We start from the raw sequence: 14,483 nt of genomic DNA on the forward strand, positions 1-14,483 counted from the left end.
AGAGGCGACTAATACCTGGATCTCGCCGACTCTGAGCAGATGTAAGCCCAACCAGAATGGCTGTCTTTAGAGTGACCAGCTTAATGTCTGCCATGGCCATGGGTTCAAATGGTTTGTGCACTATAGCACATAGGACTACATTCACGTTCCAAACGGGATGCAGGCGCTTGACTGGGTGGTACAGCCTGGTCAACCCCGTCAGTTGTCTCTTTACTACGGGATTGGCCGAAGACAGGATAAGAGAGTCAGAGTTCCTATACACACCGATCGCAGCCAGGTACGTTCTGCAGGTATCCACCTGGATGCCAGACCTGGCGAGATAGGCTGAGAATGATAAGACTTGGTTGAGGGTACATGCCAACGGGTTCACCCTGTGTTCCTTAGCCCAAAGCAGAACCTTGTCCATTTACATTTGTACTGCTTGTGTATAAGCCTGACTCCTGGCCTTTTGAATGATCTCCAGATTGTCGCTGGACAGCTGAAGGTGCTGGAGAGTTAGCTGCTCAGGAACCAGGCCGCTAGGGCTAGTCTCTCTGAAGAGGGCTGTAGCAATGCACGTCCCTGTTGTGCTAGTAGGGGGCCCTTCCTGAGGGGGTGGTGGGGTACGAGGGGGTGTGGGAGTATAATTTATGGCTGAAGTGACATCTGCCGCAGGTCCAAGAACCAGGGATGCGCCGACCGGCGAAGCGCCACAAGGATAATCCAGAGGTTCTTGGAGTTCCTGATCTTGCTCACTACCTTGTGCACAAGCAGTGTGTGTAGAAATGCATATGCCCACATCCCGTCCCAGCATATCTGGAGTGCATACCTTAGATAGTTGCATCCCCTTCCTCCCCAGGACGCAAATTGTTGACACGTCCGATTTTTTGCTGTCGCAAACAGGTCTGTTGTTGGGTGCCCCCCTCTGCTGAACACTTCCTGGAGGACTCTGCCGTTCAGTTGCCACTCATAATTGTCGACGGCCAGGTGACTGAGCCTGTCTGCTTACAAGTTGGACTCTCCCGGAAGGTGGACCGTCGAGAGCCACACACTCTGGCAGATGGCCCATTCCCAGATTTCCAGGGTGAACAAGCACAGTTGTGGGGATCTGCTGCGCCTCTGTTTGTTGATATAGAACATGCAGGTCGTGTTGCCCGACTGGATGCACACCGACCTGCATTTGCTGGTCGGTTGAAAGGACCCGAGTGCCAACTTTATAGCCATAAATTCCAGCCAGTTGATGCGATTCTGCTGGTCGGAAGGGGTCCAGAGGCCGTGCACTGAGTGCGCTCCCAGGGTTCCTCCCCACCCCTTGAGTGAGGAATCTGTGGTAAAGGTGTACTCGATGGGGGGTGGACGGAAGGGCCTGGCCACCAGAATGTTCTCTTCCTGGTGCTACCATCTGAGGTCGAGGTCTAGGTGTTGTGGGATGGAGACCAGGGGCCCCCTGATGACCCGATTACTGATACCAAGAATCCGCAAAATGCAACTGGAGCCTCCTCATGCAGAGCCTGGTGTACGGGTCCAGAAGGTGTCAATACCACCAGGCTGTGGTGATTGACCTGCTGCGGAAGTGGGAGACTGCTGATCGAATCGCTGTCAACTTGTCCCCCGTGGGAAAACCCTCTGCCGCTGTGTGTCCCACACCAGACCCAGAAACACTGGCGTCTGCGTATGATTGACCATAGTCTTTTGGTAGTTGATCGAGAAGCCTAGGCCGAATAGGGTAGAAATGAGCCTGTCCGCTGAGTCCCAAACCTGCTCCGGAGAAGTACCCCTGACTAGCCAGTCGTCGGCTAGTCAGGGCAGCCCCTCCAACCCGAGGAGAGCCGCCACTGCATTCATGAGCCTTGTGAAGACTCTCTGAGCTGAGTTTAGCCCAAAAGACAGAACCTTGTACTGAAAATGCAGGCCCAAAACCCGGAACCTGAGGAAGGGCCTGTGCGGCTGCACAATGGGAATGTGAAGATACACGTCCTTCAGGTCCAGGGAGCACATCCAGTCTCCCCCACACAGTGTCTCGGCAATGAGCGCTGGCGTCACCATTTTGAACTTCTGTAACGGTAGGTAAAGATTAAGGGAAGACTGATTCAACACCACTCGCAGGCCCCTCAGGTTCTTCTCCTGGATAGCCAAGATGCAGGAGTAATAGCCCTGCCCCTGCTGGGATGGTGGGACCTGCTCTACCGCTTCACTCTCTACAAGGGAGCGAATCTCTGCGGGCAGAGATGGTGTGCCAATATGTGGGAGATGAGGAGACAGAGGGGGAGAAGGAAGAGGTAACTGGAAGTCCCAGGACACCACTGAGCTGACCCAAGCATCCGCAAACTTCCCGCGCCAAGCTTGACTGTGCAGGGCCAGCCTACCCACAACTGGGGTGGCTGTGGACCTGAGGCACATCGTCATTGCTTCTTCGGGTCAGGGGCTGATGAAGAAGAGGGGGATTGGAAGAACCCCTTGTGTGATGCCTTGCAGTGTTTTCTCTCGTGCTGACTGGGAGACCTGTCCGGCTGTCTGGCTTTGCGCTCCTGGAACCTGCAGAAGCCGCCAAATGAACGCCCCTTGTCTGAGCGGGACTGTCTGTGAGAACTGTTTAGGTGCCAGTTTGGTAAGAATGTCCAGAAATGTTGCAGTCTGAGAGCTGGTGGTCTTATCGAGCACCTCCTCAGTGGGTGTGGAAGAGATCACCTCCCTCAAACGGAAGGTCCAAGATTCTGTCATGCACATCTGGGCTGAACCTGGTAGCTTTCAACCAGGCCGTCCGCCTCATGTCTGTTGCCAGACGGATTGCCCTGTTAGCGGTGTTGATGTGGCCCACAGACGCCTCCATGATGTCCTGAGCCACGAGTTTGGCCTCAGCTAGGCCCGCTTTGAAAGAGGCTTGCTTGTCCTGAGGTAGGTCAGGCAGGAAGTCTGCGATCGCCCTCCACAGGTGTTGATAAGCTGCAGCGAGGATAGCGTCTGCGTTAGCTTGCCTGAGGTGCAGCCCGGCATTTGAATAGAACTCCTTGCCATATGATTTGAGGGTCTTTTCTTCCTTGTTGAGGAGAGAAGTTGTGGTGGTACAGGAAGACAAAGCCTGGGGCTTGGCATACGAGGATGCTGCAGTGATTACTGATGAGAGGCACAGAGGCTGCGGGTGCGTAGAGAGTAGTATGCTGTCCCCTGAACCTAGCATGCAGCTTTTTGTTGATGGGTTGAGTGGAGTGGGGCTTGAGACAGCCCTTTTTGGCCAAAGTTTCCACATCCTTTTGTAGGGGGTTGCCTGATCTTGCCTCCGCCCTGATTCTCTGGACTTCTGCCAGAACTCCTGCTTCGGTGAGCTCCTTCTGCAGCTGGGGGATACCCACGTATTCTGACAGGCCGGCAATCCTGTCATGGAAGGCTTTTGCTGAGGAGGTCATATCCTCAGTACTAGGCTGCTGCAGACGTGGAGCTGGAGGAGGAGTAATAGGCTGTGCTGTTGTAGGTTGTGCCGGAGCAGCCAGAGGCAACATGTCCTTAATAATGCCCGAGACTTGACCCCATTTGAGGGGACCGCTGGCTGTGTGCGGTGTTGTGACGAATATGCCAGCTGTCGCCCCTGCCCGTACATGGGGTCATTGTACCTGGACCACCAGATGTTGGGATAAGACGTGGACCAGGTGACTGGGATCAGTGGACCCAGTCTGTCCTAGGAGCAAAACTCCTCCTTTGTTGATTGCTGGGCTGACGGGCCTCCGCACCTACCTGCAAAGTTTCCTGTCTTTGCTGCTCGGGAGTGGCAGCCATTTTGTCTCGAGCTGCCAGCATTTTGTCCACGCCTTGAGCACGTGGACCTGGAGCCGGCGTGCTCTCGGACTCGGCCTCCATGCTCAACTGCACCGGCTCTGCTCCGCCCTGCACCTCAGGTGTACACCCGATGGGCTGAGCCCTCGGCCGCCCGGCCGGTAGTGCTTGCCCTGCGTGAAGGCACCCCCTCGGATAAGAACCTGGTATCAGGGCGATGCCCCTCAGGACGGGTCCCGGTGGTAGTAGAGCTCACAGGCCCCTCGGCTGCAGAACCGGTAGGGCCCTTGGACCCCTCATCCGTGAGGCCAGTAGCTGCGTGAGCCTCGGTGCTCCCTGAGCCGGCGTGAGGGCCAGACTGACCCCTCCCGCCACAGGGCTTCCCCGGGAAGGAGTTGCCTCTGCGGGGTGCCTTTGAGAATTGTGTCTTCCTTCAGATGTAGTCCTTGACGTTCTGAGGAAGAGTCCTGTTGAAGAGCTCCCTCCAAAGCTCGAGCCAGTGCTTAAGTGACCTGTCCGTGAGGGAGTCGCACGTGGAGCATCTGTCCCAACCGTTGTCCTCACCAAGGCATCAGAGTGCGTGGGGATCTGCTGTAGGGAAGGAACCACTGCACGACAGACACCTGCTAAAGCCTGTAGGGGCTGACAGGTGCCAGGGACATAGTTAGGGCACCAGTGGACGGTGTTCGCAAGTCTGAACTAGAAAAAGAAAGATAAGATACAAGGGAAAGTGCATAGAATTACGAGGCTAGGCCTCACCCAGGAGCACTGGTGGAGCGGTCCGTTCCAGTCGATGTGGAAAAGGAGACTGAGGTCTGGTGCCGGTGGGCCGGGTTAAGGGAGCCCGCGCTCCCAAGGCACTGCGCCACTAAATTTAACGGGGAAATGTCTTTCTGGTCGAAAAGAGGTTCTGTTACCGTCCCTCACAAGGGATGTCCATACAGGATGGAGGAAAAGGGATGGGACGTAGGAGTAGGTGCAAAATTAAACATGAATCATTTTGAGAGATGTGTAAGCAACAAAACAAAAGGGAACGCAAATATGTGCTCTTGCTAAGATGTAGAAAGTTAAACATGTTTTTTAACTCTTCACTAGTTTTTAAGCAAGGTTTCTTACGAATACCCAAAAATGGCAGTTACATAAACATAAAATAAGCTGGAATAGTGAATAGTTTAGTGTTCTCTAGGAAATGGCCAGTGCGGAAAATCATTTGTTTAACCCAACAATGGGCCGGTAGCTTTTGTACCAGGCTAATAACATTTCTCACTTGGATAAAGCTTTTTCAACATACATTTTTAAAATACTTCTAAATGGAAATACTTTTTCGAACTTTGAGGACACAAAGATTATGATTTTACTCTGCTATTGCACAATGAAGATACTTTGCTCCCGTACTGGTCAATTGTATCTCGGTTTTGTTATTAGTTGAGACTTATGTTTAGGATGTATACTTTTGCCAACGATTTTCTAAAAATAATTGACTGTACCAGATGACTACTTACTAATGTACTCATTCAAATAATCCTGTGTCGTTGGGAGGTCAGATGGCATTGCAGCGTAAACACGTTTTAGTTTCAGTAAACCACTTGTAATACTCGGGAACACTCACTAGATGGCGAGCTATATATAGCATGCACCTATTATACGGATTCAAAAGGGTATGCCGTGTTTGGGCGCAGCGCTTTCCGGCTATTGCGGCGCAGGTCCCTTTTAGGCACACACTGTTGGGCATGGCCAGCAGGGCGCAGGCACATGCGCCCTGGATAGTGCGGTTTGTTTAAACATGGTTACCCGAAGAACAGAAAAATACAGTGCTTCGGTTGACATATTTAAGCAAACGCTAGCCGCTCAGTACGTGGAGCTGTACTTTAACGCCATGCTCCATGCACAAATAGTTGCAAATGTCCGGCTTCAATTAAAATCACCCGGAAATGCGGATATATAAAAAATAAAAAAACAAAATGTCAGAATATATGATTTTCAAAAGCACAAACATCTACGTGCACTGCTAGCACAACAAGCCTACCATATAACTTGAAGGGGACACAAGCTGGGTCGAAGTGCTTCTCGAGGGGTTTACCGAAGTGGAAATGGCCTTCCACTGTTTGCATTTGATTTGAATTTTGGAGTGGAGGGCTGGGAGGACGGAGGTAGGGTAGGGGGGATTAATTGTTGTGCAAAAAAGACAAAAGCATAGCATCTGGTCGGATTTTTTTATTTTGGGGGTAGCTGCTGTGAATCTAAAGACACAAGCAGGAATGTAGCTCAAATGTATTCTGGAGAATGTCCGTCAGACCATGATCTATAAACAGCTATGTGCGAGACATACAAAAGGCGTATGTGATCTGAGCTAGGAGAGCATGATCAACACCTGCTGAGTACCTGGTGGGATTATTTCGTTTTCTTCCTGCGCTTTCTAATAAATAAGCCCCTGCGCTACGTGCGCACCAACCCAATTGCATTGGAGCCACTGGCAATGCCTAAAGCTGCAGCAAAACAGAAAACTCATGGTATTCAGGCCTTCTTAACACCACAGTCGACAACTGCCCCACGGTCGCACACAGTCACAGCTGACATTCACCCGGTCCTGTCAGTGCCGCAGCTTTCATGGCCTTCTCCAGAAATGACTTTGAGGAGATGTTAAAGAACCTCAAACAGGACATTACCCAGGAAATCAAAGCAGAAATTAAAACCTCAAAAGACTCCCTGGCTCAATCACTTGCTGACCTGACGGCTCACTTTGGGGGCCTTGAGGCCAGGGTCAATGAGTTGGAAAATATAACCTGTGAGCAGACCCATGACAGAGAGGTGCTCACGGAAAGGGTGAGGGTCATTGTGGAACAGCTGGAGGACATCTGGGCAAAACAAGCGGACCTTGAAAATAGGTCAAGGAGGAATAATGTGCGCTTTCGTGGTATCCCTCAGCAAGTCTCGAATCAAGATCTTCCTAAATACGTGGGAACACTATTTAAATCCCTCCTGGATCTCCCACCCTCTGAAGCACTGACACTGGACAGAACCCATCGGGTATACTCCTCGGCCGGCCCTGCTGAGAAGAAACCTACTTCCGGATGTCATTACCCGAGTGCACTTCTTCCGCCAGAAAGAAGAGATCACGTTAGCAGCTAGGAAGTCTGACTCAATACAATTCCGGGGGTCAACGCTACAGCTCTTTCAAGACCTCTCCCCATACACCCTTGAGAAAAGAAGACGGCTACAGAGGGTGACGTCCTGGCTGCAAGCCAAAAAGATTCGATACTGTTGGGGGTTTCCGTGCAAGCTAATTTTTGACCTCCATAATCAGCACTACATAATCTCTTCAGAGGACGAGGCAAGGGGGCTTATGTCTGAGGCAAACAATGAAGATGCCTCTGGACTTCGCCCCCAGGAATCGACAGACTCAACCTTCAGCCCTACGCCAAAGGACAGGCGGAGAAAGCCCCGGGGCTGGTGTCGACCAGGGGCACCCCCGCTGCAGGAAATGGAAGCCACGGAAGACGGGGATAAGCGGCGAGCGCTGGAGGCCCCCTTGGTGCCAGAAGGTGATAATCTTAGTGCTAATTGAACCCAGGAAGCGCCTGGCCTGACAATCAAAAAGGTGGAAGATGAGGCTCCCCATTCGTTCATACTCGACTAATGGTATCCTCTCTGGACTGAGACTTCTGGGAGAGATGTGGAATAAGGCCGACTTGACACGCAGAACTTACATCTGTGGGCCGGGTGGGCCCAGAGACATGCACCCGCTCTCTTCTCCCCTGGCCCATACACTGCACAACCAGGAGCGTTGGGAGATGGACGGCGAACTAGGGGGTCCTCCCATGGGCATGAAATACTATCACTAAACAGATCAGAAAAGCTTGAGCGAGTGCAGAGGGGGAAATAATTTTGGGTGTTGATTTTAACACAGTAATCAACCCCTTAATGGATAAAACATTGCCCCCAATGGCCAATGACCAGAGTAATTTTAGAGCACTTACCACACTACTGCGGGAACACTCACTCATTGAGGTGTGGCGTTATTGCCATCAGGAGGAGCGAGACTATACTTATTTTTCTGCGGTTCACATGGGGTTCTCCAGGCTAGATAGGTTTCTTATCTCAGACTCACTAATCCCTTCGGTGATAGATGCAGAAATACTTCCAGAAGCCCTTTCAGACCATGCCCCATTGAGACTAACAATGTCCCCTCTTCAGGCAACCTCACCCCGGAAGCCCCCCTGGCGACTAAACGATTTTCTATTAGGAGACCTATCAATTCAAACTCATAAGGGAGGCTACAGAACTCTACTTTAATGAGAACGATACTGGCAATATGAGTTGGGACACAATATGGGAAGCTAGTAAGGCAGTGATTAAGGGGCACCTGATTGAACAGGCGGCACAAAGGGGGAGGGCCAGAAGGCTATTGCAAGTTCAATTAGAGGGAGAATCTCGCAGGCTCGAAGCGATACATAAAGAGAAGAGCTCGCGACGCTCTTTGAGAGATCTGCGAATAGCTAGGAAGGCTTTGGAGGCACACCACACGGCAAGGGCAGCTCACAATATGATGCTCACTAAGCAATATTTTTATACGAGGGGGAACAAAGTCAACAAATTACTGGCAGCTAACTTGAAAAAACAAAGCGAAACAGGATAGACAACCTACGAGATGGTGAAAGCAGATATAGGTCTCCTCAGAGGATGGCAAACTTCAGATTATTGAAAACTTATTTAGGGAACAGGTAACTCCGCAGGGGATTTACAAACCTGCAAAGACTTCATAACAAATGCGCAACTCCCGCAAGTTCCGCAAGCTCTAGGGGATCCTCTGGAGAACCCAATAACCACACAGGAAGTGAAAATTGCAATCAAATCTCTTCCCCTTGGTAAAGCCCTGGGTCCAGATGGGTTTACAAACACATTTTATAAAACCTTCAGTGCAGAGCTCATGCCCCACCTCACGAAGCTATTTAACTTCTTATGGGAAACAGGAACCGTTACACAGACAATGGCTGAGTCTGCTACGACCCTAATTCTGAAGCCTGGGAAAGACCCAACAGAGTGCACATCCTACCGCCCCATAGCCTTGCTCAATACTGATGCAAAGCTCTACAGCAAAATTATAGCCCGGCGTTTAGGGGGAAGTGTTGCCATTAATAATAGAAAGGGACCAGACTGGGTTTATTCAGGGTCGGTCTGCACACGACAACGTCCGCCGAGCAATAGATCTGGTAGCATTGGCCCCCACAATCCCGGGCCCCCTTTCATTACTATCTCTAGACACCCACAGGGCGTTTGATAACATGTCCTCGGACTATTTGAATTTGGTGTTAAAGGGCTTTGGCCCGAAAGTTTCTAGACTAATCTTGACAAACTTTCAGATCCCTTCAACTCGAGTACGAGTTAACTCACAGTCGTCGGCCCAGATAGCCTTGGGTAAGAGAACCAGGCTGGGCTGTCCGCTATCTCCATTGGTATTTGCGTTAGCGATGGAGCACATAGCCCAGCAGATTCGTCTCCACCCGAAGATCCAGGGGTTTGAAATCGGAGGGCAAAGTCACAAAGTTGCGGTATATGCGGACGATGTGCTTTGTTTTCTGAGAGAGGCTAGAACTTCCCTTCCTACCCTCATGGTCTTACTTGATCAATTTGCATCGGTTTCAGGATTTACAATAAACACAGCTAAATCAATGGGCTTAAACCTGTCGGAAACCCTTGACACCTTGACCACCCTGCAGAATATATACCCCTTTCACTGGAAGAGCACATACCATCACGTACCTGGGCGTGCACTTGACCCCAACTTATGCAGGGCTGCTGAAGGCCAATATCCCCAATCTCTTAAAAGACTAAGGAATCCTTGCAGAGATGGATCTTACAAGAGATATCTTGGCTCGGACGCATCAGCGCAGTTAAAATGGTCCTACTTCCGAGACTTTTATACACGTTCCACGCCCTCCCGATACTGATCCCAGACCAAGATCTTCTCGAGCTACAAAAAGAAATGGGCCGTTTTATATGGCAGCGGAAAACACCAAGACTCCAACGTAAGCTTCTTACGCGTGAAAGAACGCTAGAAGGCCTGGGACTTCCCTCCATTCCACAGTATTTTCGATCAGCCCAAATAGCAGCCATCTTGAGATGGACTAACCTAATAAAGTCCCCTCAATGGCAAGACATTGAACAACTAACTATATGGGCTACCCTGAGTCACTTGCCGTTTCTCCCACGAGAGGCACGCAACTATCGGGGATCCCTTCTCCCCACCACGGCAGCTAGACTCCGATGCTGGGATAAGGTCTGCACACAAAGAGGTTTTACATTGGGCCTTAGCCCACTTGCCCCTATCACGCAGAATCCAGCCTTCACCCCAGGGCTTCAACCCAACTCATATCATCTCTGGTCAACTGAGAAACCAATGAGACTACAAGATCTTTATGCTGATAATATGCCCATGACCTTCGAACAATGCAAAGAGAAATTTAAACTCCCAGAAGCTGAAAGATTCAGGTACATACAGCTCTGTCATTGGATAACTAATCCGAATACGAGACGGGCAGCCACAAGATCCCCCACAGGGCTGGAATTAACGGTTTTGGAAGGCCAACACTCCCGCAGAATAGCTACTTGCTACCGCCTCCTGGAGAGTGCTGCAGAGGACGAAAAACTCCCCTATATGATGGCATGGGAGAGGGAATTGCAGATCACTATTTCTCAAGAATCTTGGCAGAGGATATGGGGTAGGGCCCATAGATCTTCGAGGTGTACGGCGGTAAGGGAAGGAGCTCTTAAACTCTGTTTTCGTTGGTACTTCTCTCCGCAAAAGCTGCATGCAATGAACCCAGACTATCCATATATGTGCTGGCATGGCTGTGGGCAGAGAGGTGACCTGAGCCATCTATGGTGGTATTGCCCTATCATACAATCCTTTTGGTTGGAAATAAGATCAAGGATCAGAGAAATGTGTGGGGCCCTAATGCCCATGGATCCGCAAATAATACTACTGGGCGATACTCCGGAAGATGGGTCCTACCCGCTGTCGGGTCCTAGAGCTGAATTGATTACTCAACTACTCATGGCAGCTCGCCTCAAACGAGCCCGTTTATGGAAAGAGGTAGAGGGCCCTCACATAGCCTATTGGTGGGTGAAGGTTTGGGAATTACTCGGAATGGAAAAACTTACAGCCACAATTGAGGGGAAGATGCCCAAGTTCGCCCGCACCTGGGGGCCATTTTTGGAATACGTAGCCAAAAAAGAACATATGTTTTTTCAGCCAAGACTGGTTAAATTCCTCCTTAACCCGTGACACGGCTTGGATATAAGTGACCCGTGCGTGGTGTGTCTGAAATAACGCAGAAAATGCCTTCTTAGATTGCAATTGTGAATGGTGTGTGTATTTTTTTTTCTTCCCCTTTTGTGTTTGGTCTCCTCTTTTTGAAGCATTATACTGTGTTAACCTGTCTTATCAAGTTTGCTCGAGCGTGAAAATGAGTTTATGAATAGTAGATGTACTGTAATTCAGTTAAAATAAAATTTGGAAGCATTGATTTACGGAGGCTGTTAATGCTTTATTACTGTGGTGTATTATGCAATGAATTTCATGTTGATCAAAGTTTCAATAAAAAATATATTGATAAAAAAAAAGAAGGGGCTTCATGTCACAGACTTGCAGCTTCAGAGAGTAAGTCTGTGATGGATGGCAAGTATTAGATTTAATGGCATATCTTCCTGTCAAGTGGGAACCCAACATCAATTTGATATGAATTACAAATTACAACTAAAACATTATTACCTTAACATATTTTGCATACATCTGCTCATCCAAAGGAAAACTCTGAACAGTCCTTTCGTCTCTAGCATGAAATGTTCCCAATTTAACCCACTTGTTTGTTGGGTACCTGAAAAAGTAATTGAACATTGAATTCTTAATCAAATCAGATCATATGGCCTTATCCAAACAAATACAGGCAGAAGGGTTGGAGACCTTAAATGTGCCTCGCATTGAGCAATTTAGCAATAAAGCACACAACTTACCGGTCACTGATGGACACCAGAAAATCCTTTGGTGTGGAAGAGAAGAGTTCATAGTTTGCAATGTCTAGCTGTTTCACTTGAATTGGTTCACAGAGTTCAATCACAAACCTGAGGTTAAAAGGAGACACCATGACGAGCTTGCAGGGCAATGTTAAGATTCCAAAACACATTTAAGTTAGACTAATACATCACAGTCCTCTGGTAGCATTTTCTAGTTGCTGTAGCAACTAGCAAATGTATAACAATATGTATTGAAGAATAAATAGAAGTATTAGAGTTGTATGTTTGTGTTATGTTACTTCCCATAGCTGTACTTCATATGCAAGGAAAGTCATTAGTCAGCTCTTGATGTAAATAAGCTATTTTCCGTAAAGATAAAAAAAGCAAAGCACATCAAACTATATTTTGACACCTTATTGGAAAGTACATATTTGTATTAAACATGTTAAGTATAAAAGAATAACACATTACAAAGGCAGTTGGGAAATCACATTTGAGTGAAAATCAAATCTAATTAACATTCGGGGAGGGTGCCGGCCAATCAGGTGGTCAAGAGCACAGATGGAAACCCACAGTAACCCCTCGTGTCCTCTTCCACCCTGGTGCCTCCCCCGGGGGTCGGGCATTTTTTTGCAAGTCGCCATAATAACTGAAAGAATGAGAATTGTGGGCTGTGGTTACTTAATTATGTATTGCTGGTTTAAAAGGCATTGACTGTGGAAGAACAGTTTGTAGGCCATGGTGTGTGGACGACTAGTACAAGAGTCACTACAAAGAGTGGTTTATATTTACTGAAGAGGGCAACATAAGTTGCAAACTACTAGTCCGGCAGAAGAAGTCACTCGCCACCTCAATTCTACACATACACACAGCACACCATTTGTTATTCGGCAAGAATCAGTTATTACTACCAAATGGCTAGTTGTGAGTGCACATTTTGAGCCCTGCATGCTGGTATGTCCTGTCCCCTCCCTTCCATCAACTGCCGATATATATTAGGAAGCACCCAGAACTCTTACTGGAGAAAAGTGGGGGTGCAGTCAGAACTAATTAGCCTAAAATGTTCTTGAGCAATGTCTGGCCAAAACGGCACAAGACCATGAATCAGGTAGTAGTGTTTACAGAAAGCGCGTCGTGTAACACATGTCTCAGCTCTGCAGATTACCTCTATAAGCACATATTGCAGGAATGGGCACTGATGCGCCCTTGACCCAACAGCACTGGTCTTCTAATTTGTTTATGCCAAGCCCCCTATTTGGAAAAACATTTCCAAGGCTGCCCCCTGGTCATTGAGGTTACTGTAAGGAGTCTTGGGCGGGTTCAGCTTGCCAGAACAGCCTGCATATATTCACTGGGTGCAGCCAACAGCATGCCAAGAGACAAATTATCCACCCACTCATACATTATTCATAATCATGTATGCTACTCTATAGCACTTCATGCCAGATTCCTACCCCTTCTAAGCACTGTAAAACCACATTAGCCCATGTTATGATGCTCTATTCAACTTTCATCCTTCCGAGGTTGATGTCCACCCTGCCATAGGATGTAAACTTGCAAAGCTGAGGCTGCCCAGCTACCAGAGACCTGCTTTACTGATGTGCTACTTACCTCAATCTGTTGAATCTCAAAGCAGAGTGAAATCTGATGTTTTTGAAGGTGGTCCCATTGAAGCCAGTATGAGGTCTTTTGTTTGCGTGTACAGTGCAATTAGACCAAGAAGTGCGACACTATCAAAGCTAAGCAGGGATGGTCCCGGTTAATGCTCGGATGAGAGACAGTCCATAGTCTCAAATGCTGTGTGTTTTCTTAGTTTTAATACCTCATAACACACTAAGTAAAAACACACGGCATTCGCATTATTTTCTTCTTTTTTTTATATCGTGTTACTGTCAGTCCTTAAAAGTATTGCACTTTGAAGGTCAAGCTGCCATGAGGTCCGCATGAGACGAGCGTCTATCTCTGGGTAAGGAGCTGCAAATTCATGGGAATTGCAAATCCAGCTTGAGCGTGCGAGGCAAACCTTTTGTTATTATAATGCCCCAATATGGTTTAAAGATCTCTATGTTCCCAGTGCTCTCTGAGAGCTCCAACAGACCATTTCTTTGACTTTTGCTAAATTGCATTCTGGTATTTGTAGTCTCCCAGTCAATATGGGGCATTGTACACAGGGTTCAATAAGGATTTATATATTTGAGTGACACTATGGAATGTGTACTTTCCAAGTTATCTTTATAAAGCAGAGTATTGTTGAAAGCCAGACACGGGGCGAGGAGGGGAAATGACGAGGGCAAGTAAGTCATGAGCATTTGCCCAGGATGTGGCAAGAGAGGTTGTAATCCTGGACACTGGTGCAGTTATTTCACCCGATTGTGGCTCCCTTTCAGGGCAAAAGTAAAGAACACATGTGGGTGGACAGCTTCACCTTTTTTTCCAGAGGGCGGAAGCAACCGCTTGGTTTTTTTGAGGTTGGAAAGCTTGCTCAAGTATTTGGCTACCAGGGTTTTGCAAAGGTTGTCGTGTTCTCAGTACAGACGCTTACTCACAAGACCACAAGCACTTGTTTCGTATTGGGATTTTGTTTTCCAGGGAATATTTCACTACAGATTGCTGGATTAAAAAGTTGAGCAGCTTCTATACTTTGTCAGCATATTTATTGGAACATTTTCTCTCTCGTTATTTTTCTGGTGTTCATTACTTTTTGTAAAAGTCCAGTGCCATTG

The 14,483-nt window shown here is 48.3% G+C and overlaps 1 protein-coding gene across 5 annotated transcripts in view; it reads right to left on the reverse strand.

Annotated features, from left to right (window-relative positions):
* SUCO (SUN domain containing ossification factor) overlaps positions 1-14,483 on the reverse strand; it is a 1,613,753-nt gene that overhangs the window by 1,091,191 nt on the left and 508,079 nt on the right. For all 5 annotated transcript variants that reach the window (XM_069641200.1, XM_069641197.1, XM_069641195.1 and 2 more), the window contains 2 exons: positions 11,761-11,868; positions 11,519-11,624 (listed from right to left, as the gene is read on the reverse strand). In XM_069641200.1, the coding sequence (XP_069497301.1) occupies positions 11,519-11,624; positions 11,761-11,868 (214 nt within the window). The remainder of the gene's footprint in view (positions 1-11,518; positions 11,625-11,760; positions 11,869-14,483) is intronic.

Source organism: Ambystoma mexicanum, chromosome 1q (assembly GCF_040938575.1).
Source record: "Ambystoma mexicanum isolate Mex_15411 chromosome 1q, UKY_AmexF1_1, whole genome shotgun sequence".
In the NCBI taxonomy this organism is placed as follows: domain Eukaryota; kingdom Metazoa; phylum Chordata; class Amphibia; order Caudata; family Ambystomatidae; genus Ambystoma; species Ambystoma mexicanum.